Source organism: Apis cerana, linkage group LG1 (genome assembly GCF_029169275.1).
Source record: "Apis cerana isolate GH-2021 linkage group LG1, AcerK_1.0, whole genome shotgun sequence".
Classification (NCBI taxonomy): Eukaryota; Metazoa; Arthropoda; class Insecta; order Hymenoptera; family Apidae; genus Apis; species Apis cerana.
In genome coordinates, this window is record NC_083852.1 from 12,065,427 (window position 1) to 12,093,174 (window position 27,748).

The 27,748-nt window shown below is 30.0% G+C and overlaps 6 protein-coding genes across 10 annotated transcripts; 2 read left to right on the forward strand and 4 right to left on the reverse strand.

Moving 5' to 3' along the window:
* Positions 1-5,771: 5,771 nt before the first annotated feature.
* Positions 5,772-8,769, forward strand: LOC108001626 (ctenidin-3-like). The gene is made up of 3 exons (XM_017062704.3): positions 5,772-5,931; positions 6,803-6,861; positions 7,654-8,769. The coding sequence occupies exons 1-3, from the start codon at positions 5,917-5,919 to the stop codon at positions 8,054-8,056; spliced, it is 477 nt and encodes a 158-aa protein (XP_016918193.1). The 5' UTR covers positions 5,772-5,916; the 3' UTR covers positions 8,057-8,769.
* A 119-nt stretch (positions 8,770-8,888) lies between these two features.
* LOC108001589 (uncharacterized) lies at positions 8,889-10,422 on the reverse strand. The gene is given in 4 exon segments (XM_017062646.3): positions 8,889-9,586; positions 9,713-9,780; positions 9,883-9,898; positions 9,900-10,422. Coding segments are annotated over 4 exon segments (828 nt in total). The 5' UTR covers positions 9,950-10,422; the 3' UTR covers positions 8,889-8,892.
* Positions 10,423-13,834: 3,412 nt separating this feature from the next.
* Positions 13,835-17,491, reverse strand: LOC108001623 (uncharacterized). 5 transcript variants are annotated; one of them, XM_062073741.1, is made up of 5 exons: positions 17,107-17,491; positions 16,725-16,786; positions 16,469-16,654; positions 16,013-16,068; positions 13,835-15,913 (listed from the first exon to the last, which is right to left on the reverse strand). In XM_062073741.1, exons 3-5 carry the CDS (start codon positions 16,490-16,492, stop codon positions 14,377-14,379), a joined length of 1,617 nt encoding a protein of 538 aa, XP_061929725.1. In that variant the 5' UTR covers positions 16,493-16,654; positions 16,725-16,786; positions 17,107-17,491; the 3' UTR covers positions 13,835-14,376. The 5 variants fall into 5 exon arrangements, with proteins under 5 accessions (XP_061929725.1, XP_061929730.1, XP_061929735.1 ...); XM_062073746.1 differs by having other exon boundaries at positions 16,469-16,657; XM_062073751.1 differs by lacking the exon at positions 16,725-16,786.
* Positions 17,492-17,902: 411 nt separating this feature from the next.
* LOC108001647 (uncharacterized) lies at positions 17,903-20,471 on the reverse strand. Its single transcript, XM_017062756.3, has 3 exons — positions 20,160-20,471; positions 19,015-19,073; positions 17,903-18,619 (listed from the first exon to the last, which is right to left on the reverse strand). The coding sequence occupies exons 2-3, from the start codon at positions 19,039-19,041 to the stop codon at positions 18,356-18,358; spliced, it is 291 nt and encodes a 96-aa protein (XP_016918245.1). The 5' UTR covers positions 19,042-19,073; positions 20,160-20,471; the 3' UTR covers positions 17,903-18,355.
* Positions 20,472-21,171: 700 nt separating this feature from the next.
* LOC108001645 (palmitoyltransferase ZDHHC3) lies at positions 21,172-22,890 on the reverse strand. The gene is made up of 7 exons (XM_017062754.3): positions 22,748-22,890; positions 22,454-22,618; positions 22,180-22,365; positions 21,961-22,097; positions 21,770-21,854; positions 21,479-21,691; positions 21,172-21,408 (listed from the first exon to the last, which is right to left on the reverse strand). The coding sequence occupies exons 2-7, from the start codon at positions 22,532-22,534 to the stop codon at positions 21,247-21,249; spliced, it is 864 nt and encodes a 287-aa protein (XP_016918243.1). The 5' UTR covers positions 22,535-22,618; positions 22,748-22,890; the 3' UTR covers positions 21,172-21,246.
* Positions 22,891-23,370: 480 nt separating this feature from the next.
* On the forward strand, positions 23,371-27,029 carry LOC108001644 (vacuolar protein sorting-associated protein 26B-like). Its single transcript, XM_017062753.3, has 6 exons — positions 23,371-23,512; positions 23,618-23,761; positions 24,152-24,546; positions 24,663-24,769; positions 24,923-25,134; positions 25,210-27,029. The coding sequence occupies exons 1-6, from the start codon at positions 23,510-23,512 to the stop codon at positions 25,477-25,479; spliced, it is 1,131 nt and encodes a 376-aa protein (XP_016918242.1). The 5' UTR covers positions 23,371-23,509; the 3' UTR covers positions 25,480-27,029.
* The last annotated feature ends 719 nt before the right edge of the window (positions 27,030-27,748 follow it).

Here is a 27,748-nt window from a genome sequence, read left to right on the forward strand (position 1 = left end):
AGAAATCTCTGTTATGATCGAACTAGGAGGAGTAATATTAATTTCAAAAAAGAAAAAGAGAGAGATACGATTAATTTAAAGAGGAAGGAAATTGATTAGTGGCAATTTTCTTAATTGCTAAAATACATACATACATATATATATATATCTTTAATTAATAACACAAAAGTCTATACGTGCTTATCAGTACTTGATAATGCGGTAATAGTGAAATCTAAAGAAGAAGTAATATCGATTTAGGAGTTACACATGTTGTGAACGATCACTTTCTCTCCTCCTCGGGAATCTCTCCTTCTTCTTGCATGACTATCTTCCATCTAAGTAAATAAAAAATCTTGATGGAGCATATAACCTTGAGCCATCGTTGAGACAGACGTTGTAGAAATTTACTGCCAAGAGAGATGTGTTTTGATTAATTATATCGAGACGACACGATGTAAGCAGTGACATAATTGAAATTTCACGATGATGCAAAAGTGCTTTTATCGAGGCGAAAATTGTTCTTTTTTTTTTTAAAGAAATTTTATTGTATGATTTATTTTTATATTTGTACATACATGGCACAATGTTTATAATGACGAATAAAAAATAGCAAATAACAATTATCAATTATATAAATTAAAAAGTTATCTCATCTTTATTCATATGACTTTAATTAATGATTAAAAATTGGAACGAGAGAAATAATCTTTCTTCCACGTTATTTTATTATATTTTATTTAAATTTACAAAATAAAGGGGAAAAAATTCTAAATTCCTGCGATATTAACAATGATTCATCTCACATCACGAGTTCAACGGATTCTAAATTATAAGAAAGAAAAAAAAAAAAAGAAAAAAGAAAATGAAAATAATTTACATTTGATGATCGTGCGCAATTTAAACAAGCACGAAAGTAAAGAATCATTTATAAGAATTCTTGGTAAATTTATACCTAGACACGAATTTCTCGGAGAGAGTAAATGACTTTAATAGAGAAATCTAAGAATTCATTATGCTAAACTATTTACGTAAACTATTTACATATGATAATTTATTTACAAACGCAATGTTCCATTATCGAATAATATTATGAACGATATAACATCGAATGGCGCGAATTTCGAATTGAAGAAATTTAAGAAATGTAAAATACTCTATAAAATACAAAATACAATATATGCACACTATACAAGATAAAAATACAATGTTCCACCGTCAAATAATATTATAAACGATATATTATAATATTAATTAAATTTAAAAATATGTTATAAAATGCTGCGTTAAAATATTAAAGTATTTTATTAGCAAGATATACATATGGGGAAGCATAACATCGAAGTAACAGCAAAATACGTATTGATTGATTTACACTTGAATTCCATCGAGTGAAAGATTTTCACTCTGCGAACGACCGTTTAATGAATCGAAGATCAAGGTCCTTTCTGCTGATCCTGTTACTTTCTATCGGTCTCGGCGAACGATTCGTCCGTCTTGCTGGAAATGCGATAAAAGGATCACAAGAAGAAGCAATCGTGAGTCATAGAGATTAACTTCCTGGTTTCACGTGGTTTCGCGTGGTTGTAAAGCGTTATTAACTCGGAAGTTTCACGCGAGCTTTGTTTAATTAAACGGTTTATTACGTCAAGAAAAATGAGAAAGAGAATGAAGTTTCTGAAGAATGATGATTGTAAGAGAATCTTTTGAGAAGAATATTTTGTTAATTCGTTGTTGGTTGTTTCTTAAATAGTGAATTTTTTTCAGATTTTATTTGCAATTTATTGAAATTGAATAATACTTAATCAAAATCTTATTTACTTTGCAAATTTTTCGCTTTCAATAATCCTACAGAACAAATCTGTTACCATTGGTTTGTTATCGACGGTTTTATCTTATTTTGTTTATTATTTTTTCGTGCTTGTTCTTTATATCTTGTAGCTTTATTACACTAATTATATTACAACGATATTCATAATTATTATAATTTCGTAAAAAAAAAAGATCGAATCAGTGTTTTAAAACGTGAAATCTCTACTTTCACAGCTCTGACTTTGTTTTCTTCAAAGATGTTTTTTGCATCGTGTAACAAATAGAAAATTAAAGATATTTTTCCTCTCAAAAATTTAAAAAATCCAATCAATTATACGTAAAGATATTGAAAATTCCAATAACTAAATCACACAAGATTTGAAAATTGAAATCTCTTCTTTACGATAACTCTTTAAAGCTTATTGATGATGATATGATTGGACAGAAAGAATTCAAAGAAATGTTGAAACAATGAAGTAAACCTAGCCCAGAAGAAATATAACAAATTAAATAACTTTTAAAAGAATTTTTCTTTCCAAGCTCCTCGAAATAATACTTACGTTGATACAATAAGCCAATTAAAAAATTACTAGATATATCTATCTAATTATAATTTATTTAAAATTCATTTCGAATACTTCAAACTATCCCAATACTTTCGAACAGGATTGTACATGGGTGACACAACTCTCGAGCTCGTTCACAAATACCCAAAAACCTCACGGATCGTTAAACACGCCTTAACTAACCTTCCTTGTTTCTAGAATCGAATTCCTCGGGTAGAGATTTCACTGTCACGGTCCCGCGATCCTCGAGAAAAAAGGGATAACGCGTTGCTCGTTTTTGTTTTCGCTCCGCCATCGGAATGCGCAATCCGGAGTGCGGGCCGATTTTACGAGGCGAGACGATCGGTTTCCCTTTCTCTGTGATCGTGCGGAGCACGGTGCACGCGATCCTAGAACAGATGGATCGATTTACAGGCCACGATTTCTATGGATCCTCCCTCTATGGATTCATTCTTGGTCTCGTGAAAGGAAACACCTGCCCCGGTGAAACGAAAACGCCGTTGCTCGAAGAAAGAAGAAACTTCCAACTCGGGGAAAGAGATACATTTTCTCCGGCAAAGAATCTTGAAAATACTTTGATTCTATCTAGAGATCTGTATATTGCGGAGAGCCGATATTCCGTGAAAAATTGCCGATATTTTTTAAATTGTTGTGAATCCGTTGTTCGTAAAAGAACAATCTGAACTCATTTTTCAAAGAGTGAAATCTTTACTTTCACTGTCCTCAGTTTTTTGCATCGTATAGCAAATAAAAAAAGTAAAGATACTTTTCTTTGGAAAAAATTGGAAAAATTCGATGGATTAATAAATAAAATTTTTTTCGTGATTGAATCCATTATGGAAAAAGAATTTGCTGTAAGATTTTATTTCAAGTTTATAATATATATTAAATTTTAAATATAACCAACAAAAAAAATTCAAGATTCAATATTAATTCGAAAGCAAATACTTACTATAATATTATTCAAATTTAACAAATCGTTTAATGAGAATCAAAATAAATCAAAGAGTTCCAAAGAGGATGAAACTGTTGTTTTCTTTGTAATATTTTTTTTAAATATATTTTAAATAATATTTATAAACAATTCTCAATACATAATATTATATCTTCCTAGCAATCTTAGAAATTATATTCATACAAATGCATCTCTTATATCGATTCCATCGACTGTACACTCTTGACCACGCAATTGTTTACTCAAGATCAAGTTTAAGATCAAGTTCACATCGGTTATCTACTAAATTATTACTATCGTAACAGCATCATATGGAATATGTATATGCATAACTGTATATATTGTATATATGTATATACATTTAAATAAAAGTTAGCAATTTATTGGCTATGATTCTATTCGTCAATTAAATCAATTATTAAAACGTGCAATTGCTGCATCTTAATAGTGGAGACACATAAAAGAGTCAGCTTTCATTCTTTTAATTAAATTATTATATTATACCTGATATTGCAATTGATCATTATAGTTGAAAGTATAATTTAAAGTAAATTTCAAATCATCAACATCATATTTCTTAAAGTTATTTATCCAAACACTAAATATGCATCAATACAGCTTAAAGAAAAGAAAGGGAACAAGTTGTAATCGCTAATTGATTATCTATGAAACTAATTGATGAACTATGAAATAATTAATTATTACTTTATGTGCAAGCGCATGTTTCTTAATCAGCTGATTAGTTACTGTCTTGTAAGTTTTTATACTCGTTTAGAATAAAATATAAATATTTTTCCAAGGTAACTAAGATTTAAGACATTTAATTAATTTCCTTTCCTATTTGCTTCGAGTTTATAAATTTATGGTACATTAATAAATTATTTTTAAATTAATCTCTCTTTCTGAATTCAGAATGTTTCTAATATAACACTCTATGCTATTCTTCCGTATGAGATATATAAAATTATAGTAAAAACATATTTTTAAATTACTATTTGCTAATATATTTTCTATTGCAATTTTTAAATAGAATAATAAATTCAATGCATAAAATGCTACAAATGGAACCGTGCATTTATTTATTTTTAAATTATTTTATATTTAAATACGTTGTAAAAAACGTTTCTGATTCGATTTCAAAATTGAAACAATTGAATAAAATATTGCGTCCTCGATGCAAATTTTTGAGACTGATTTATACGACTGATGTATAAGATAATGCTTTCGATGATTTCGTAGATTCAGAAATTATAGATAAGTTTCAATTAAGATTTATTTATTAATTTATTTTTATTATATAGTTAAGATGAGATTGATGAACACATTTCATTTTGATGGAATAATAAAATATTTTATGCAGCAGATATTACTCAAGATATTCACTGTACGAAAATTTGTTTATCTCTTATGTGAATTATTACTTCTATGACTTTTAATTAATATCCTGTGAATAAAATTTACATTCTAAAACTTGCGTGTAAATTGATGTGTAAATAAATAAATACTTATCATAAATCGGTTGATTCGATATTAGAGAATTTTTTCTCGAAGAATTTGAGAAGTATAGTTATTGTTTAATTTATCAAAATTTATTTAAATTAATTAAATCAATTATATTGAATTTTAATTAAATCATTGATGATTAACATAATCTGAAAAAAAAATTTAATATTAGGAATAATCGAACTCGCTGTTTTGAATGTTTTAAAATAAGTATACATTGATATAGCAATGAAGAGGAATAAAAAAAAAGAATTTTAATTTTGTAGAAGAAAATACTTTCAAATTTAAAAATCCTCAAAATCCAAAGAACACGATAAATTTCATTGCAAACCTCACGTGGATCAAAAATTTCTCCACGAAGATCCGAAATCTCAAGAAAACTAACCTCAAAAATAAAATCTATCCAAAAGAGAAAAGAAACAAAAATAAGAATAAAAAATTCGAAAACGCGGAAAAGTTTTACGGTTCACGTAACATAACCTCATTTGCTCGATCGTGACCCATCTGTATCCATTACTTTCGATCGTCTCTCCTCGATCGATAAAAAAGAATCATCCCAGACGTTCATCTCCTTAACCAAACGGTGGAAACGAGTGAAACAAACCGCGAGTGCACCCACCTCGTCGTGTTACGACGGTGATCTTGATCTTGGCCGTTCACCCAACCAGCTTTCATTAAAAAGACCACAGTACACTATGTGGCAAAGGCGGTGAGGAAGGCGGTGGAGACGCAAGGTGTGTCGAAACAGATCTAAGAACGTCTAGAAGAGGAAATGAACAAAACGATGGGATCGAGGTGAAGGGTAAACAACTTAGGTGGAGGGGTGCGCTGGTCCTCCGTTTTTTGCCACGTCTTCTCTATTAGACGGCTCCTTTCACGTGCATCAGTTTTACGCTTGCAAAAGATTCCCTTTCATTCTTATCCAACTCCAATCACGTACATGTATAAAAGCGGCGAGCGTGTGCACAACCGTCAGCAGATCAAAACTGCGGTTGAAACCGCCAACTGTATCGCGAAGAAGGAACCGGTAGTCGTTCGCCTCTATTATTTTCCTCCGAGCTGGTCTTTAAACTAACGAAACGGGTAGAGGAGAGCAACACGATGACCAAGCTCGCGGTAAGTTAATTCTCGGCTTGAAATTCGACTTGAAGGTTTACGCGGGAAATTTGAAAAGATTTTTCTTTCCTCTGGCGAATTATTGGTAATTTGATTTGTAAAAATTAGAAAACACGACGTTTTGCGTAAATTCGAAGAGAATAACTGAATTTGGGATAAATAAATTTTACGCAAAGAACGAAAGTTCGAAAAATTTTAGATATACAATCACTTTGAATAAATCGATTGCTAACGTGAATTTTAGCGAAATTTTTGGTATTAATATAATTCAAGTTCAAGATAATATATTAAATAAAAATTTAATAAGAAGAAGAAAAGTGAATTAAGAATTATAAAAAATTTCGTTAATGTTTTTCTTATTTTTAGCTTTGAAAAAATTCTTTTACTAAAAAAAATTCTCAGTGTCTTTGAATAAAATATTCTATTTACTACTCTTTTATTTTCCAAGATATGTCACAATATTTCATGAATTTTTTACTTTTTAAATAAAGTAAAAAAACTTGTACGAATTTTTGTAGAGATCTAGAAAAAGTATGAATAATAAAATTTAACGATTCTTTTTAACTGAAAAATACAGAATTTCGAGAAAATTCTTTTATTAGAAAAAATTTAAAAATTTTCTCGAGAAATTTTCTCAGAAGAATTGTTCTACTAAGAGAATGTTAGAAAAAATTGGAGAAAAAATTCCACGTATTAGATTAAAATTTCTCTATTCAAATATGATGTTCGTTTAAAAAGTTACTTCAAGAAAATTCTAGTAGCAATTTAAATTCGCTTAAATTTCTCTCGATATACACGATATACATTTTGCATGTTAATGGTAATATTCAGAAATTTTCTGCACTAGTTAAATCGAGTTTTTTTTCTCCAGGCCGTCTTTGTGGTTGCCTCTTTGCTCAATTTGGCTTCAGCAGGACACCATGGTGGACAGTGAGTTTCTTTTATCGTCCATATGTAATATGTCGTCCACGGTTATTTGCCATTTACTATAATCAAGCGGAAGTGTAGCTATCTACTCGCAATCATAAATCAGAGTAACGAACCGTGAAGTCGACCCACGCGTCACGACTTTCTCTAGATATTTTGCTTATCGATGGTCAATTTTCCCCCAAGAACCATTATCGAACGTAAAAATAAAACCAGAACGAATTTCTTTCCTATCCAATGATTCAGGAAGCGTCGTTTCCGCGTCATTACGCGCACGATCGTCCGTGTCGAAATTGACAAAAAATTAATTGAAAGACAATTCATTTTCGAGTTAATATATTTCAACGCTTATCATTTACAAGAGATATATAATCGATATATAAAATATAGCATCAATGATAATTAATTTTATATATACAAGTTTCTATAAGTTTTCATACCGCGATATAAATGTATCCCTAAAGATTTCTTGACAGCAATGATTAAAACTAACCACTGTACACCAACGACGGTGGAATTTTTACTTCTCTGTTCCTTTATTATAAAAATAAGATTCTAAATAAAAATTAAAAGGAAACTTTAAAAACTTTTCTCCTCTATTATTAAATGTTACTCGATGAAAATAATTATTTTATTATTGGATCGAAAAAAGATCTTTTCAATGTGCCATGTAAAACTTTAATAAATTTTAACACACGTTAATATTCCATTAAAACGCGTAAGATCGTGAGCTTCATCTTTAAATTCGTCGTTCGTTTTTCTTTTACCTGGAAATAATTCGAATAAAATTTTCAGCGATCACGTGGTGATCCACGTGCCCTACAAGATCAAGACCATCCATCACACGCACACAATCACCAAGCACATCCATCACGGTGGCGGAGGTGGTGACAAATACGAGGTGCTAGGGTACACGGTCGGTCACCCCATAGATTTGGGAGGTGGCCACGGTGGTGGCGGTTTCGGTGGCGATTTCGGAGGCGGTGGTGGCCACGACTTGGGAGGTGGCGGCGACTTTGGCGGCGGCGGCGGCGGCCATATTGAATACAGTGGCGGCGGAGGTGGTGGAGGCCACATCGAATATGGCGGCGGCGATATTGGCGGAGGGTATGGGGGCGGTGGAGGATTCGGCGGAGGCCACGGTGGATTTGGAGGAGGCCTTGGTGGAGGAGGCCACGAAGACTGGGGTGGCCATTAACGAGAGTGGCTCGTGCCAATTTTGGGAGGAGAACGGTAGTTTTCTTTGGAGAAGCTCGATTGGTTTTCCTACTTTTATCCGTATCGTTGTGGAGAAAGAAAATCTCGATTCTTTCGTTAAGTTTCTTTTTTCTTTCTTTAGATTCAATCGGTAAGAAGCGATCAGAGGTATTTGTATCTTCTCTAAGATTAGAGAAGAACGTGATTGATGATTAAGAGAAACCTTCCAATGGTGGCGATGATTATCGAGTATATATAATTATGCGGTTATCCAACTTTCTATATTCTTTTCAAGAGATTTTAAATTAGAAAATAGAAGAAATAAAAGAAAATTAGAATATATATATAAAAGCTTCCATTTTCGAGAAGCTTTTATTAGAAAGTACATCGAAGTTCAAACACGACCATACGCACTTTCGTATTCACACGTTTAAAGGAAAACGTTTTAGATATAGATATTTTAATCCCTGTTTTCATTTTTTTTTTCCGCATTTTGACTGACGTTTTCCAGGGAAATGCCAATCGACTTTTTATCATTCTGCCACTTACCTCTCGTCCTAGTCTTTCTATTATCGTTCGTAACTTGTTAATGTAAATATCGTTACTTTCTTAACATTGTTATCCCATTATTATAATATTATATCGCGGCTCGAATGAATCTAATGTATAATTATGTCGTGAGAAAGATTGATTAAATTGCGTGTGTACCTGAAAGATCACTCCCCATTTCTATTATTTTTCTATTTTATATCGTATCACTTCCTCTCTCCCTCTCTCCCCGCTTACTTATCAATTAACCAATAGAATCAATAAAAAATTGATCAAATTTTTCCAATCTTATTCCACGTTCTCCTCTACGCTCCTGCGAATCTTTCTTCCTCTTCGACCATGATGACGTTTATCCCTAGTGTTCTCGTACTCCACGTCGTCGACCAAATACCTGCCAGCGTCCGTTTTCGTTTCAAACTCGTCCTTGAAACCATCGTTCTCCGCGTCCCCTTGCTCCTCGTGATGATCCTCGTGGAACTTGTGCGTCTGATCCGCCCGAATGTGCCCGCTCTCCACCTCCCCTCCCTTCCTATACCCTTCCTCGTAATTATACGACACCGTCTCCGTATTTGGCGGTACGTCGTTCACGTCCTCGTGCACCGCGTAACTGTCACGCTCCTTCTCCTTCTCCAAATCGTTGCCCTCCGCGTCGAAAGACGAGGGATACTCTTTGCGGTAATCGTAGGCAGGGAAGTACTTTTGCCTGCGCCGTTTTTGATCCGCGTCTTTGGGCTTTAACGGCCCACCTCTCGCCGATTTCTCGTCGTGATAATTCTCGTGATCGAGCTCGTGCTCCCCGTACTCGTCCCTGTGATTGCGGTAGCGGCCGCGACTCCACGAGCTCCAATTCGAGCTGTACTCGTGCTTCTTGTAGGTTTTCGGTCTCCTAGGCGTAGTGGTTGGCACGTGGACGTGGAGGAGCACCGTCCTCGTGTGCGTGTGGTGGTTGATCACGTCCGGCACGAGGATCTTCAGGTGCAGGCTGGAAACAGGGGAAGGGAATGAGCTGTGCTCTCGAGAAAACGAGAGTAATGGAGAAAGCGATACGATATCGTAAGTTAAGAATTCGAAGAAGAATTGGTGGATTATTGGAAAGGAAATGACTCACCGTTTTGAAGTTACCCCGTGCATCGTCGCTTGGTTCAGCAGAAGGAAGCATAAGTAGTTGAGGTGTTGCTGGGAAAAACGTGTAGATTAAAAATTGAGATCGTTTGGACGCTTTTTATTCGCTTGATATTTAGAATTATATATAATTTTGCAATGGATCGTTCTAATTACCCATTTTTTCGTTACCATGGCCAAGGAAATGAAACGTCGGGATCAGCGGTTCAATTTCGTTTGGCATCTCGTAGGACGCTCCTCGTTTATATTCCGCCCTCTATCACGGTGATTACTATGAAATTGCGAGATTATGATGGGAATTTTACGGACGATCGACCACTTTCGCCGTTTCGAGATATGCTCCGTCTGCCAATCCGCTTCGAATGGCACGCCTTTGGAAAAATGTGTCAACGGTGATCGGTGGTAAGGTCATTGCCACGCCGGAAGGAGGATTATTGTTCAATAAACTGCGGTTGCTTCTCTATTTTTTTACTTTGCTTGTTTTAACGTGAATGTAAAAAGAAAAAGATAAAGTTTTCTTGAAAATTTTTATTCCTCTTTGTTGGAAAAAAGTGAGATTTTACAGAAAATAGATACATTTATTCTTTAAATAAACTCGTTAATATTGGTAAAACATCTTTTGAGATCTGTTATATATATATTTGAACACTTTTGAATTCTACTAAATATATTCGTTGGGTTGAATTTTATATTATGCGCTATGTTATCTACTTAATTAATTAAAATTATTCCTAATAAATTTCATATTTATCGTCCTCCTCGAAATCTTCCTTCTTGTCTTCGCGATAATGCGGGATGATTTTGTAAATCGTGTGCACGTGCTTCACGTTCTTCACCCGATAAGGAACATGGATAATCACCTTCTTCCTGTCACATAAAAATAAGATTAAATATAATATAGTACGATTGAAACAACAACAACAACAAAAACTCGGGTACTCACGATTCGGTTGGTTGTTGCAGCAGCGAGAACAACGCCAATAAAGCAATGGCATACTGTGAAATACGAGAAAAGGAAAATAAGCGGCTTGGAATAAAAATAAATACGTCGAAATAAAATCGAATAAAAATCTTTCGTTTCTTACCAAAAACGTTCGTTTCATTCTGAGAACAAACGAGAAAATTTAACGCTTTGCCAAGATTGCAAAGATATTTAACCGCTTGGAAGCTTTGAGAAACGGACAATCTCTGCTCGCGATCGAAACAAATCTTACGTTTATATACATGCAGCTGAAATTAGCGAGGCGAATCGTCTCCATAAAATGTTCTGAGAAACTCCGCCCAACGTGCAGGGTAGCTGCGTTTTCGTAGTTCTTTTCACTTTTCTGCTTTTCACCAAACAATCAACATTGCAGTGTTTGCGTTTGTTATCATGCGAGACATGCGTAAGAATTTCTACTGTACCGAGTAATCGATCGACGAGAGTTCGTCTGGCACGCGATGCACGCCATTATAACCGAGGAGTTGGTACTTAACGTCTCACGATATCTGTCATCGATGCAATTTTCTATTAAAATGGATATCAATTTAGAAATCCTGTAATTTCTTACAGGACTAGTTTGTCTTTAATTTTCATTATTAAAATAATTGCCCCAAGCAAAATAACAAAATCGAACTCGTTTTCATAATTACGTGAATAATGTTTTTATTAAAAAAAATTCTTATATCGTTAGTTTAATAAAAATATGAATCTTTGCGTTCAAAATTGATTGTTAAATTTTAATTAATTACAGGTAAAATAATTCATATTTTATTGTTTGGATTAATTTTTCAAACTGATTGCAAATTGATTAATTCGTTCAAGATTAATTCTTTTTCTTTTTCTTTTTAGAAAAATATTCTTTTTTATTCATTATTGAAATAATTAGTTTTAGGTGAAAAACTTTGAAACATGAAAATAAAATTAAGATTTTCTATATGTATTTGTTCTTAATTTTCAAGATATTAGTAAAAATATTTTCTGACTTAAACTTAACAACCAAGAATTCTCATTTTTATTAGAACAGAATCTTTATATTTTTGAATATTTTAAATAACCAAAAAAAATCTCTTTTTAACTTAAAAAGATTTTTCAGTCAGATTAAATTTAATAAAATTAATAATTTAAATTCAATAAAATCTTGATGACATATTCATTAATAACATTCAAATCAGTTAAATGTTTTCTAATTTAGATAATCACCATTATCAATATTAAAATCATATTTTTTCTGATGATACTTTAAAATTTAACGATTTCACTTATTATTTAGTTTTTTTTTTTTATTAAAGTATAATAATTAATTGAAAATCAATTGAGGTGAAAGATCAATGAATAATTTATTTTTCTTCTCTTTAATCTCTTTTTCTAATTATTTTGATATATATATTTTATAATTTTCTCCAATTATATCGTAATTTTTTAAAAATTATTAAATTCTTTTACTATGAAATATACACGTATATCGCTAAATATATTAACTGTTCTCACAAAGTCACAAAATAACTATCGATTTATTTTGCAAGCAAGAAATTGCTCTTCGAGATAATAAAAGAGTTTCTAACCGCGCACAAGTGATCGAAGAACTGAATTCAGGAAACGGAGGAACACTTCCTCGAGATGCATCCAACCGAGAATCAGAATTGTTCGATTCGTGGCATACGCGCATTTTTATTTAATGAACAAAGATCATTAACGGGATTGGAAGCAACCAGAGAGAATTTATTTTAAATCTAAAAACAATTCCAACTGGTTCATTATCGACTTAATCTTAATTGACTGAATTTGTTTCTTCTGTTGTGTAAATTACTAATTAAAACTATCTTTAATTGCAATATATTATAAGAGAAAATATTAATAAAAATTTTTTCTTATTTTCTTATTAGTACAAAATTATTGCTACTGAAAGTTAATATGCAATAAAAGACAATCAACATTTATACACGTGGAATGTTATAATATAAATATATATAAATCTTTTAACAAAATTGGCCCCTTAAGCTATCTTTTGTCGATAAGATTAAAAAGTTCGATAGTTTCGATTCTTTGAACAGAATAAAGAAATCATAAGTAAAAAGAGGAAAACGTTTTAAAAGTTTCGTAAAAATGATAAATCACACATTGTATTAATTATGTATACGAGTGAAACGATTAATATATAAATCGAATAGCGTTTAATTATATTTTTCGCGATTCTTGATGTAAATCTTATATTAATCTTATCTTTCTATTCGGATACGTCGAATAAAACGAGTCACGAGATATAGACATTATCGATAATCAATTTTCTAATCTTTCTTAAAGAGAGATAATATCTAAAAAAATATTTGTATAAATAATCGTATGAAGAAAGTGATTTTGAAGAATATGGCAATTGATCGTTCCACCAAGATCGAATGAAACAAAAAAAAAAAAAAAACAACTTCACTTTCCATCGTGTGTAATCCTATTATGAACAGGTCACGCATAAGTTACTCTTTTAATACAATTGTATTACAGTTAGACCGTGAAAAAACGAATTATCAAAGCTATTAAGAAAGTTTTAAACGCGTTTTAATCAATTTACATATGCATCTGATCAATTAATAGTGAAAATTGTCTGTGAAATAGAAAGTAAAAGATAAAAAAAAAAAAAAAAAAAACCAAGTGTTCACTTTTACGTGATGCATAATAATTGAATTATAAAATAATTAGAATATTAATCGAGTGTGAAATGTTAAAATGTAATAATAATAATAATATAAAATATTTATGAATTGTAAGAAATAATTAATGAATTTTTTTATCTATGCATAATCACATATAAATTTCGATCGTTTTTAGTATCGTTCTGATTAATTCATTTCTAAAATAGATTGATTTTCTCAAAGTTTAACCTTTTTATAAATCTTACACGCTTCCAGAGAGATTTCAACTAAACGGATCCTCTGTTTAAAATAATCAGAGCACGTTAATTTATCATGTTCAATATTTCAAGAGCTTCACGTTCCAAATAAATCTACAATCAGCAAAAATGTTATTCTAAAGATTTATATTGAACAAATTATAATTTATAGTTAATATCTGATTGATATTCTATATTTAAAATATACAATAGTTTCTCTGGATAAATAATAAAACAATATCAAATCAATTATTTTTGATAAAATTTTATTTTAACAAAAATATTTATACTCTATCTATTCTTATAATTGTTCGCAATATATTATAATTGTTCACAATAAATGGCGCCAATTCTTTATTCATTTTAATACATTTTAATTGACATTTTTATTTATTTCACAATTCATACGTTAATATTATACTAAAGAATCTTAAGAAATAAATGTGTTATTAACCGAAGAATCATAACAAAGTCAACAAGCAAAATAACAAAGAAGAATAAATCTAAATAAAAATTCTAAAAGATTATACTAAAGACTAAGATTATTTGTTTAAAGAATATTTTTAATGCATCATTCTGAATGAACTTGCAACGACTTCAAACTGTTTTGCGATCCATTTCTCGACATGGATTCCACGCTGCTCCCCTGAATTATTTATATTCGACTCTATTCCACATTGTTCGTCGAATCCAGATCTCGTTTTGTTTTCCATTTCTTTTTTCCAAACAACACCCTTGCTCCTTTATCGCGACTGTGTTTCCTCGTGAATAATTCATCGCGCTATCATTAGACCTCCGGGACGCCTCTAAAAAACGCATCATCGTTGCGATCGCTTCTTTCTCGAGAACCTCCATGACTCTGTTTATTCGCCGACACTATTGCCTCTTTCGATCGTAGATTTACGCCTCGAAGCACTCTCCAATGGCTATCGACGGGTTTAGGCACTTTCGAGACGACGGGATCCATTTCTGTTGATTTGAATTCCCCGCCATCGCCGTTCTTCTTAATGGCGGGCTCCACGCTTCCGTCTAGGTTAAGGTATCTCATGTTTTTACTCGCAAATTTGATGCTGTATTTTGGTGTCGTCGATTCGTTGTACGATTGAACTTGTCGATTGATCGAAGTTGGTTGAATTCGAGGATTCGAGAATATTTGATCGCTTGAGAATGATTCGAACGGAGTGATTGGAGTGTTGTAAGATATTTGCTCGAACAACGAAGCATTTATGGGATGCTGAATTTGTTGGAAATCGACGGTCAACAGCTTGGAATCGTCTTCGCTGCTGGAATTATTCGCCGATTCTTGATAAATGTCCGATCGAAGATTATCTTTATTTATTTCACCGGCCTGCTTCGAACGAGAAATATGATTGATATTGTTTTTTGTTATCGAAGACGGATTCCTCTTATGATGTCTGATTTTTTGGATACCGTTCACGTTACCATGTTTAAAACTCAGCTTATACGTTCTCAAACTGTGCTTTTCCGCGGAATTAATCTTGGCTTTCTGGCCAAAATTATTCGTCAGTTTGACTTGATTACCTACATTGTTACTGGATGATGGTAAACTGTCCGACGATAAATGAATTGCGTCGCTGTGCTGGCCGTACGATTTCAACAGTTCATTGTTGGGCAGAGAAAGAGGCTCGTGATCGATCGAGGAAATTTCGGGATGTTCTATCAACTCGCTGGGCGGAAGAATATTTTTCTCGAACGTCGACTGGATCTCTGTGATCGGCGAATGCGATATCAATCGTATCACCAGATGCTTCGAGTTAAGCGGCTCCAAAAGTCGAATGTACACTTTGTCGCCCACGCCTGGGAAATGGAACGGTCCGACAAAAGGGCCCAACGCTTTCGATGGATTGATTATTTTATGAATCACGTCAACGATCGAGTCGAAGATGTTTTTGCTCTTGCTCACTCGGTAAATAGGCTCGATTCGAATCGATCCATCCTCGAAAGCTGCCGCAGGCCCCTGTATGGTTTCGAATTGTTGATTTTCCACGTAGTTCTCCTTAATATCGTACGATTTTGTTTTCGCGGCCGAATGCTGAAGCTGCCTTCGACGTCGATTCACCTTATATCGATTCAACGGATACGATCGCGGTTGAATCGAACGAGTCGAATGAATCCTTAAGATATTCTTGGCTGCGCCTCTCGTTTGCGAGGCGAGTTTGTGCACGTTTGGTGTATTCGAGTATGTTTCGTGCTGGTTGAACAATTTTTCCGGTTGAAGAGTGGTGAACGTTATCTCGCTGACGTTGAAATTTGTACTATTTACGGACTCGAGTTGTAGCAAGTGGGCCTTTGACTTTTGTCTCCTATATTTTAAATAAAATTTTATATTATTTACTTATTTTTATCTTTTTTTTTTTTTTGATCAATAGTTGCATCGTTAAAAATTTTTAAAGGAAACGTACCTTTCAGAATGCACGGTTTCTACACCGAGGAATGTTGATATAAATGCGGCACAAATCTGCAACCATGAAAAGAGAATAAAAATCCGTTAGCCTCGCATTTTCCAATGTTATTAATTATTAATATTAAATACAAATTGTTCAGGTTACTTAATCTTTCCGTTCTTCTCCAATTAAAGAAAAGAAATAAAAGAAATAAATAAGATGAAACGGAACCATAAACCAATATAGAATCACGAGTTTACACATCGAACTAACATTCTTATGTCACAATCGTGTCACGACCGACGCAAAATGTCAAAAAATCATCTTCGTTTGCGATCTTCTTCTCTCCAAACATTCGTCATCGATCGTATCTACGTATTTTTATCGACTTCTTTCGAGAATATTCGTACAAACATATCACAATGATCTCTTCATTTCGTCGTTCCACCACGTCGTGTAACAATTCGCACTCACCGTGATCACACACGCGATCCTCATCTCGCTGATCGTACCACGTCCAACTAGATCCTACACTTCACCGATCCTACTATGGAGACATCTATCCATTGGCAACGTCTTTTAAAGCTTCCCTCTTTCCACAGAAGCAACTTGTACGGCAACTGTTTAAACTGGACTTGACAACATTGTTTTGCGTAGGTACTGCTAGAATCGACGGTTTTCTCTTGAATAAAACGAGAAAAAAGAAGAAGAGGAAAATAGAGATACTGACTGATCTTAGAGGCTGTTTCGCGTCGAATCACCGGGAATTGGTGCGCATCACGCTATCACTTCCTCTCGAGTCATAATGCATATATGATCAAAATGAAGATATTTAGAATTAGGAAGCGTTAGACGAAATTTAATTATTGATCATTTGTAAATTAGGTAATTAGGTTTATTGAGTAAACTAAATAGATGTATGTTAAGATGAAAAGTTAAGAAAAATTTTTTCAAGTTTCTGGAAAATAATTCTTTTAGCGAAATGAAATTTATTTTCCATGTCCAAAATCATGTTCTAACTTTTGATTGAAAAAAAAACAAATGTTTTAGAAATTTAATTGTTTTTGAACTTTTAACAAAAAGCGTAAAAATACTTCTAAACGTTTACTTACTATTTCTTTAAAAAAATTTGTTTCTCCCTATAAACTCGTATTACCATGCATTATGAAAATAAATTATTGAGAATCGAAAGTTCTTGCAAGTTTGTTCGACAGTTTCCTAAACGACAAGCTTTTATAAAAAAAAAATGGAACGAAAGTTGACGAAAATTATTTTATTCAAAAAAATGTTGTGCGAACGAACGTTTAAATATAACGTGTTTAACGTTAAAAGACTATGGCCAATAACGCACTATTCAAAAATATATTTTTTCCTTTCATTTATATATATATATACACATCGAGGATCATAAATATCGCCTCTTGATTTCCACCACTAAACGCGGCAATCTCAACGAAAGTGAATTTTCCTACTCGAAGCTACTTTAATTAGAGGAACGAACGCGAAACGGCCATCGAGATTTTCTATTTAAGTACATAATCATCGTCCATCGATTTCTTATCCGAAAAAACGATGAAACTTCCAAAGAGAATTAGTTGCTTATTCCAAGATATACCTGTCCGCATTGTCAATTAATTGATGTGAAACGAAAGTAATGTACTCGGCCAAGATATCGCGTCATGATAACCATAACCGGTGATAAGTCGAATGAGTGGAAGCCATTAAAAAGATTCAGTAAAAACACGTCAATGTGTAAATAATAACTGAAAGTTGTAGGTAAAAAGTTGAAACTGTAGAATCAGTATGCGGGAAAATCTTGTTGTAATAAGAAACTAATCAATCTGGGATAAGTGTTCACTATAACATCTCTATAAAAATAAAGATTGGAAAATTACAGAGTGTATAATATACAGGATATCTTTTTTATTGCGAAATGAATTGTGCGTTCTACATGTCTCTAAATCACTCTGGAACATGCGATGTGATACATAATTATGTGCGTTTGTACAAAGTTTGATTTATAATTAATTTGTTTTTTAATTATTGAAAGTTCAGGTGTAATACATATAAAAAATACCATTTCGTAACATTTTTATATATATATACATATAGTGCATAAATGAAGAATTCCTTGTTTTTCTAATTAGTACAATTTTAATTGCTATTTGCCATGGAGAACAATTACATTTTTCAAAATTTCCCTGTTATTCTCACATATTGGAGAAAATCTAATCGAGAAATTTGGTCGTTTTAATCGAATGAATAATAACATTTATAACAATGCGTAATACGATTGTTTAAGTGGTGTGAAACTTTATTGTAAGATACTCCACGCAAAACTCGTAAATCCAATAAATCCACTTAATTGTAATTAAAACGACGCTTTCCATCGAAACGAAAACCGTAGGCGGCGCTGTTCGGTGCGCCAACTAGAGCAGGATTTTTGTACTGATGAAAGGAACCGTGTAGATGCGGAGGCCTTACTGCGTTCTGTTCCTGATCCTGTGATCCCTTTAGATAGAATGCCTCGAATTGACCCTCTGGTAGTAGAATATCCTTAAGCGATTTGTCATTCGGATCATAGGCGATTCCATTTATGACCAAAGAAATTAAAAGAGAAATACACTGGAATTGTAAAAATAATTCTAGATTATGGTACATGATACAAATGATTGAACTATATAATATAACCTCGATAATAATTTCCAAGATTAGGAAAAAGAGTTCTAATATTACAAAGATCAGATTATAATTTAACAAGAACAGATTGTCATTGACTTGATGATGATTCTGAATGACCTTCAAATGACCTTTCAATGTTTTATAGTTTTTCAAATTACGTAATTTTAATTTTTAATATTTTGATTTTTCTCTTCTTGACTTTGAAAATTGAATTTATTATGATCTTATTATGGATTATGTAATAACATTAATAGCATTCTACAATCTTATATTTTCAAAATTGAAAGTGATAAAAGAACTGATAAAAGAAGACGTAAGTATTTAATATAAATACATACCATAAAGATGAAAGAATTTACTGCCATACTTCGATCCGTATTCAAAATTGATCGAAGCGCTGTAATTATGAAAAGAATTATAAATGTGCGTAAAATAAAAGATACATATAAAATGAATTAATCGTAAATTGTATCGTGAAATACGAATATCATAAATCATATAATTAAAGCAATGATATTTAAAATAATTCGATTCGTATGGTTGAGATATAAACTAGCTAAATAGATCGTATTTTGGAAAAGAGAAAATGCAAGGATTTGCAATTTTAATTACTAGCTAGCCGATTTCAATTTGAATTTACTTATTTATTTATATCAAAATAAGCGAGAGTTATTTATTCAAAATATTATTTTTTATAGAAATTAAACATGATTAATCAATCCAATATACAATTTTGATATAGATTACAAATGCAATTTGTAATATTATATGTATATTTCATTAATGAAAAATAATAATTGGAAAAATTTCTAATAGATTTTTTCATTAAGCTAAATAATATTCTGATTTCAAGACGATATATATTTTCTATTTATCTTTCCCTTGATCACGATGAATAAAAAAAGTAATCAGTCATGAGTCACGAATTTATTTGCCATTAATTTTGCGAGCACGCAACAGGTTGGTGTTTCTTCTTCTTTATTCGTTCATTCGTTTTTTTTTCAATTTACACACAATTAAAAATATTTGATCGAATTAAAAAAATATTCATTTAATAAAAATATTAAAAATTTTTATTGGATGAATTTTTCTTTTTAATATTTACATTTAATATTTAATATTAATATTAATTGAATATTTTTATTTAATATTTAATATTTACTAGAATGAAGAAAATTATTAAAAAGATAAAGATAATTATCAATTTTGAGACAAAAAACGAAAGTGTACACACATATATAAAATAAATAACTTAATTAAATTCAATAATCAAACTTCGCATTATTAATTGAATTAAACTAAACATAATTAATTACTAATTTTACTTTCGTTTTTATTTAACGATTAAAGCTGGTTATGGAAAAGATGAAACGATCCCGTCAATTCTACATTGAATTTAAGTCGCCTAAATATAACTATATTACAAAAAATTCTTTATCATAAAAAGATTGCTAAACTACAAATTTTCATGATCAAAACTTACCGAACGTAGTCGTAGCAAAAGTGAAAGCCACTCCAGCAATCGCACACAACGGTATAGAAAGACGTTTTCTTTACCTGCACACATTTAACGACCTTGCAACTACCTAGCGCCCCCACCCTGAAGACCAAGAGCATAAGATTTATAAAAACGGAAATTTACGAAATTAGAAAATATGCAATTTTTAATTTCACCAGCACTGAACATATTTTGCATAAATCAAATGTTTAAAATAGAAAAGATTAAATAAATATATAAAAGTATGAAAGTTTTTTACTGTTCGTAAAGGCGAACAAAGACAATACTAGTAAATGTAAAAAAGTGTATTTGTACAAAGTGTACAAAAAATCAGGTATCGTCGTAGGAATACAATATTGAAGAATAAGAAAATGTAATTAATTACGATATGCTTAAATTTAAAAAAAATATATATCCTATAAACAGTTATTACTGTTACAGATCACCAAATTCGATCGAAACATTGTAAATTGATAATTAATATATTAAATTTAAAAAAAAAAAGAAACTAAATTGTTCCTAAATGTATTACGCTATTATCACAATGTGCAATATATATGTATATTCTCTAATACAGTGCAAAAAATCAGTTTCATTAACTCTTTGAATTTTTTAAAATTCGCGAATAAACTAATGTCATGTACGTATATTCATTCACATATAATACAATCGCATAATTTCATTGTATATTAATTTCTATGATGTAACGTGTAATTGTATATTAATACAATAAACAAATTTCAGTTTACGAGTAGTGTTGATATTATCATAGATCAGCTTAGCGTTGTCATTACCGCAGTACAATAATTTCAATATTTTAGCACAAGAAGCTTTACAAGAAACATACTATATCGTATAAATTTACATTTATACTTTAACTATAATATATATGTACTACATATAATGTAGTACGTTATAAGTATCTTTAAAAAATGGTCGCAATAAAATAAGAACGTTAGGTAACAATATAAGATTACAAACATTCTATTCACTTATACATGATACGTCATAATTATTTTATATTTAAAAATATTAAATATCCCTGGGAATCAACCATAAACCGTAATACATATTATACGGAATATAAATAAGAATCTTGCTTTGTTTTTCCTTTTGGAGGAGAAGTAAATGGTGAAAACCAAGCAATGGAAAATCTTCCAAATACAGCTTGAATAGATTTCCATCTACTATTACGAACCCACCTGGCTTCTTCCTTTTTAAGTTGTTCAATACCCTACAAAAAGAATAACAAATAAATAATCTATTTGAAAATATACAAATTTTTTTAAATAATATATGCATACAGTTTCATCATTCCAAATTGCTTGTAATTGTGTTCCTAACATTACAACTGTAAAAATGGCAAATAGGAGGGCTTCAAAAGCCAAAAAAAGTAATAATACCACTGTTGCAGGTGGACTAAATGTAGAACATTCTTTCCATTCCTGTCTTACACATGTAGCAAATTGTTGTATACATAAGAATAAAGAATGCAATGACATTCCTGCTATATAGAACTAAAATAAATTATACAAATATTAAATTATATAATAATATTTTAAATTTGCATATATTTATATCATAATAAGACTCACAGTAAAAAGTACAAAATATTTTTGATTATTTTCTCCAACACAATTATTAACCCATGGACAATGATGGTCCATTTTTCTAATACATCTACAAATAAAATATGCAAATATTTATCATTATTCATTTTTTTTTTATATGTTATATACATCATATAAAAATTAAGATATTTAAAATTATATATAAACTTTTTTACCTTTGGCAAACAGAACAATGATGTGCCCTATCAGGTTTAATAGAACAACATTTAGGACATTTAAAAATGACTTGTCCATCTCTAAATCCCATTTGTTCTATCATTTCCTTTGTAGCATTTCCTTTTAAAACAGCACCCTATAAATATTTTTTTTATTAAATTATTAATATATATTAAATATATTAATTATATATATTTCAAAATATAATTTTTGCTTACAGGATCTGTAAACATTGTCTTTAAGTGAGATGCAAATGCTAAAAAAGCTAATGACTGAAATATTGCAGTATTTAAACTAGAGTATAAAGTATTTATTGTGGGAATAAGAATAACTGCCATTACTACAAACTCTGCATAAATTATTAATAGCCATGTTAAAATTGCACATATAATTCCACATATATCCTATAATAAAAAAAAACAAATAAAAAATATTTAAATTATATAATAATAAAAAAATGTTTAAATTAGATAACAAAATAATCATACATACTTTTATACACCATAATCTTCCACCATAGCATTTGTTATGAACATCTTTTTCTCTATGAAATGACATGTAATCATAATCCATGATTTATTGTTATTCAGTAGATTTTTAACTATTAATCATATGAAGAAATTTTAATATTGTTTATCAACATAATTATGGTTTTTGCTTGAAATAAAAATTAACGTAAATATTAATGAAATTTCATTATATATGTTATTCATAATATATTATAAAACAATTATTATAAGAATATAAGGAAACAAATTTATAGTATGAAATAACACAGAATCTAACCTCATACACAACAATTCATATTATTTCTTCACAGTTCCATAATAATTGAATAATTCACATCAACTTTTACTTTAATTTTTCCCATTGTGATATATTCAATATGCTTATGATGAATAGTGAATGTGGAAATTGATTTTTTTGTCCTCACCTCTTACTCAATTAGCCTAAGCAAGGGTACATTGACTAATTATGTTATGTTATTAGTAAAAAATTTCTTTTAAATATCCAGTGATCATTTCTTTATATCGATTCAAATTTAGGGTAAAGTAAATGACTTGAAAATAGAATTCAAACATGTTATCACGTGTAGATTAATGTAGTTTGGTGTTTGAACGTCACCGATTCGCCATTGAATAGCATTACGAACGCACCTGACATTCAAATGAACAGATGTTTTTAAGGGAGATATTTGTAACATAAATGTATCGTGTTATCCAATTAACGTCAAGAAATGTTAAAAGACAATAAAGATGGATATAAATAATACTAGATACTACCGGTTTTAATGTTGCTGTATCTTATATGCGACTGGAAGTTTGACAGTACATGATAAGGGTGGGGGCCACAGTGCGCAGCCATATTGGCTACTTGTGACTTTTGGGAGGAAGCGAGCAAAAAATAATACAACTTTTCTCATTTCTACGTGAAAAAATGTTGCCTTCAAGGATTTTTCATTGATTTCACACGTTGGTCTTGTTAGCGCATATACTATTATAATAGAACGTGTAATCATTTTTACAAGCTCAACCTTTTTTACGAAAAATGGTTTGTTACTTTTTGATTAATAAATTCTTCGTCTTGGAAACACTTTAATCATTCATTATGAAATTTGACAATTTCTCTAACGTTACTCTTTTATTTTTCTCGTAGAGTTTCTTTGGGTTTGGTCAATCGGCTGATATAGAAATTACTTTGGATGATGCAGAAACCAGAAAGACTGCAGACATTAAATCTGAAGATGGTAAAAAAGAGCGCCACTTGTTATACTATGACGGTGAAACCGTTTCTGGAAAGGTAAAAACATTTTTTTTAATGAATAGATATTAATAATATAAAAGAAATATTAGTACATAATATTACTCATAACCTATGATGAGTATTCGAAAACTACAACTAAGTAAGCGTAAAGAATAAACTATAAATACTTAATTTTATCTTATTATGCATTAATAATTCTTATTAATATTACAATCTTCTTATTTATATAAGAATATATTTTTAAATTTATATATTTGATTTGATATTGCAAAATAATTTAATATCTTTAAGCAAATATACTTATCTTATATAATTTGATAAATCATTGAACAGAATATATGTAATAATGTTATTCTTTTATTGAAATATTATTTCTAATATATAATTTTATATAATTAAATATAATTAATAAAATTAATATTGCAGATTAATATTAGTCTTAGGAAAGCTGGTAAACTAGAACATCAAGGTGTAAAAGTAGAATTTATTGGACAAATTGAATTATATTATGATAGAGGAAATCATCATGAGTTCACAAGCCTAGTTAAAGAATTAGCTAGGCCAGGAGAATTAACTCATAATACAGTGTATACTTTTGAATTTGCAAATGTAGAAAAGTCATTTGAAAGTTATACAGGATCTAATGTACGATTGAGATATTTTCTCAAAGTTACAATTGTTCGAAGACTTAGTGATATTGTTAAAGAACTTGAATTAGTTGTGCATACTCTTAGTTCCTATCCAGATATGAATAATCCTATTAAAATGGAAGTTGGAATTGAAGACTGTTTGCATATTGAATTTGAGTATAACAAAAGCAAGTAAGTTACTGTAATGAAAAATTTAATTGATTTAATGTATGTTTATAGATTTAATATTTATATTTATTAAAAATATTGGATTTAGAAAAATAAAATTTTTATTTTTATATTTTCAGATATCACTTAAAAGATGTTATTGTTGGAAAAATATATTTTCTTTTGGTTAGAATAAAAATCAAACATATGGAAATTGCCATAATAAAACGAGAAACTACTGGTTCTGGTATTGTATAATAAATTTTTTCATAAAAATAGTTATAATAATATTGTTTGTTATGATTTTAATACCTTTTTTGAGAAAATATTTTATTTTTTAAATATTTGTTTTATGCTATATAACTTATACTATAGTTATAAATAGAATATATATTTGCAGGTCCGCATACATTCACAGAAAATGAAACTATAGCAAAATATGAAATAATGGATGGAGCACCTGTCCGAGGTGAATCTATCCCTATAAGAGTATTTTTAGCAGGGTATGATTTAACACCTACAATGCGTGACATCAATAAAAAATTCAGTGTTAGATATTATCTTAATTTAGTTCTTATGGATGAAGAAGATCGTAGATACTTTAAACAACAAGTAAGTTAAAAAAATATGTTCATAATTTACTAATTCTTTATTTAAAATACTTTTTACAATAAAATTATCTCTTAGGAAATAACGTTATGGAGAAAAGGTGAAAAAAGTAGAAAATCTCAAACTGCTTCACCACATATGCCATCACACTTAGTATCGGCAGAAACAGGATTTCCACAAGGAGCTGCTCAAAATGGTCCACCATCTGTATCTCCACCAGTTCAACAAGGACAATTGCCATCTAGTAATATTACCAATGTAGAGGATGCACAAGCACCTATAGAAAGCATGACACGTGAAGAAGGAGATGGTGAAGGTGCAAAAGAAGTTAATTCTGAAAGTAACTGAATTTTTGCATATAAAACAGTTACTAAAGTCAATGGAAGTTTTACTAATTCAAAGAATAAGTAATAACTTCACACAGAACTAGTAGTTTTAAATGGAACTTCTCTTGTATTGTAAAGAGAGATTGAATTTTAGGAATTATGAAAAATTGAAACATCTGCAAATAAAGTTGTAAATATTTTGGATACCTATAAATAATGCGGATGATTAAATTGATAGAGTAGCCAATTATCGATCAAAATTTCAAATTACTGAGATTTATAAATAACATATTACAGTGTCTAATGGGACAGATCTGAAATAATTAAATGGAAAAAATAATATAAAAAAAATAATTCAACTATATAAAATGGATATTCATAAATGGACAATTTAATAACTGAATATTAATCAGTGGTATATTCTTGAACAGCATCTGAATGTTACAGTGTTCAGAATATTTTATACAACCATATTATGTGTTATATTCTTAAAAATCTTTATCAAAATCTTTTGTGTTATATTATTGGATCTCTCAAATGACTAATTTGTCATATGAGAGTTTTATAAATCTGAAATGAATATACATATACTCACAATGGCTGCCCTATTTTAATCCATTCACCTAGTCTGCAACTGATATGATAAAGGCACTGGGAAATACGCTTTTATATATAATAAAAACTGTTATCAAAATAATTTTTGGGAAAATGTGATTTTTTCAATAAAAAGTTTTTATTGATATTTGCAATAAATATAATTATGAAATATTAAGACATATATGCACTTCATATATGATATAAGATCAATAATTCTGTCCCACTAACTAAAATAGTATATTTGTATATACAAATCACTGAATTGTATATGCTAATTAATTTTTTAATAGAATTTTTATGCAGTTTCAAGAATCATATAAATCATTGTAAGAAATACATGCCTTAGAAAAGCATGCTTATTCAATTTTTAGTATGCCTTTATTAATATAAGAGTGGACTATGATAGATTAAAAAATGGGATGGCCCCACATGTATTTATAAATATATATATATATATATACATGTTGCAATATGTGTGTGGATATATACATGCATATATATGATTTTTAATGATAGCAGTAGTTACAGACTGGTTATATATACACACACACACACAAGTATCCACGTTTATTGTAATAATGAAATGCGTTTAGATAGTACCATGATTACTACCGCGATGAAAATTATATCCTGATAAATATCTATCGTTTTGTACAATTCTATGTTAACATAGGTTGACCAAGAATCTTATTCAGAAAAAGAAAATAGTAGTCAACCGTGTATATTTCGAGAATTTTGTTTTATGTAAATTAAAATTTTCATATTTCACGCCTTTGTTATTTGTTGACAAGAAAGATATATGTGTAAAAGAAAAAAAGCAAAACTATTTGTGAATTATTTGACATGTCAAATATTGTATATACATATACATATTGTCATACGATATAAAACTAGCTGCATATTTTAATGCCCACATAAATATATTATACATTGCATACAGTGTGCCTTTGTGTGCACGTGTATCGGAAAACATTACTTCGTTTATGCATACACCCTTCCTATCGTTTTATATAAGTCAAGTATCATCAAATTTTTATTCTTACTATTTATAACTTGTTTTTTATCAAAACAAAATTTATTATTGTAAAGGCATATTACAGTACACATTCAACCATGACAAGTAAACTATGGATTTAAGTGCAATTAATTTTATGGCGAATTTATGAAGAATGGAATCAACAAATAGTAACTTAATAGAATTTTATAACGTCGATTAAAATTTCCCTAGTTTTCCAAACCAATTCCCTTGTTTTTTCAATTATCTAAGTTATAAGAAAAATATTTAAAATCGATATGATTATCTGTATAAAACAATAAGTTAATAGAAAATAAGAGTAAATATTTTACATATAAAAAATCATATTAATTAATTAATAGAATTCATTATTTTTTCTCTTTAATAGAATATAAATCTATGTGTTTTACAATGTTTAGTATCTTTAATTATTATTATTTATAATTTTAATATTTAATTAGAATTTATTAAAATTCTAATAAAAAATATTGCGTATATTGATAAAAATATTATATGACCGTAACGGAGCATAATAGAAATAATTTTATATTGATAATTTTTTCATTATTTATTTTTATAATAATAAAAATTTTTTATAAAAAAATCTAAACATATATAAATAATATTTTAATTTAAATAAATTAAATCAATTATCAATTATGTTAAAATAATCACAATG

Bases quoted from the DNA above. Each gene is read 5' to 3' on its own strand.
- LOC108001626 (XM_017062704.3), top strand. The intron at 6,862-7,653 runs GTGAGTTTCTTT...TAAAATTTTCAG, and splicing joins GCAGGACACCATGGTGGACA to CGATCACGTGGTGATCCACG.
- LOC108001623 (XM_062073751.1), bottom strand. From the start codon at position 16,492: ATGAGGATCGCGTGTGTGATCACG. The intron at 16,069-16,468 runs GTGAGTGCGAAT...TCATGGTTGCAG, and splicing joins GGATCGCGTGTGTGATCACG to ATTTGTGCCGCATTTATATC. The intron at 15,914-16,012 runs GTACGTTTCCTT...TTTAAAATATAG, and splicing joins GAAACCGTGCATTCTGAAAG to GAGACAAAAGTCAAAGGCCC.
- LOC108001644 (XM_017062753.3), top strand. The intron at 23,762-24,151 runs GTAAAAACATTT...TTAATATTGCAG, and splicing joins GTGAAACCGTTTCTGGAAAG to ATTAATATTAGTCTTAGGAA. The intron at 25,135-25,209 runs GTAAGTTAAAAA...ATTATCTCTTAG, and splicing joins GTAGATACTTTAAACAACAA to GAAATAACGTTATGGAGAAA.
- LOC108001647 (XM_017062756.3), bottom strand. From the start codon at position 19,041: ATGGCAGTAAATTCTTTCATCTTTATG. The intron at 18,620-19,014 runs GTATGTATTTAT...TTACAATTCCAG, and splicing joins TAAATTCTTTCATCTTTATG to TGTATTTCTCTTTTAATTTC.
- LOC108001645 (XM_017062754.3), bottom strand. From the start codon at position 22,534: ATGGATTATGATTACATGTCATTTCATAGAGAAAAAGATGTTCATAAC. The intron at 22,366-22,453 runs GTATGTATGATT...TTTTTATTATAG, and splicing joins GAAGATTATGGTGTATAAAA to GATATATGTGGAATTATATG. The intron at 22,098-22,179 runs GTAAGCAAAAAT...AAATATTTATAG, and splicing joins AGACAATGTTTACAGATCCT to GGTGCTGTTTTAAAAGGAAA.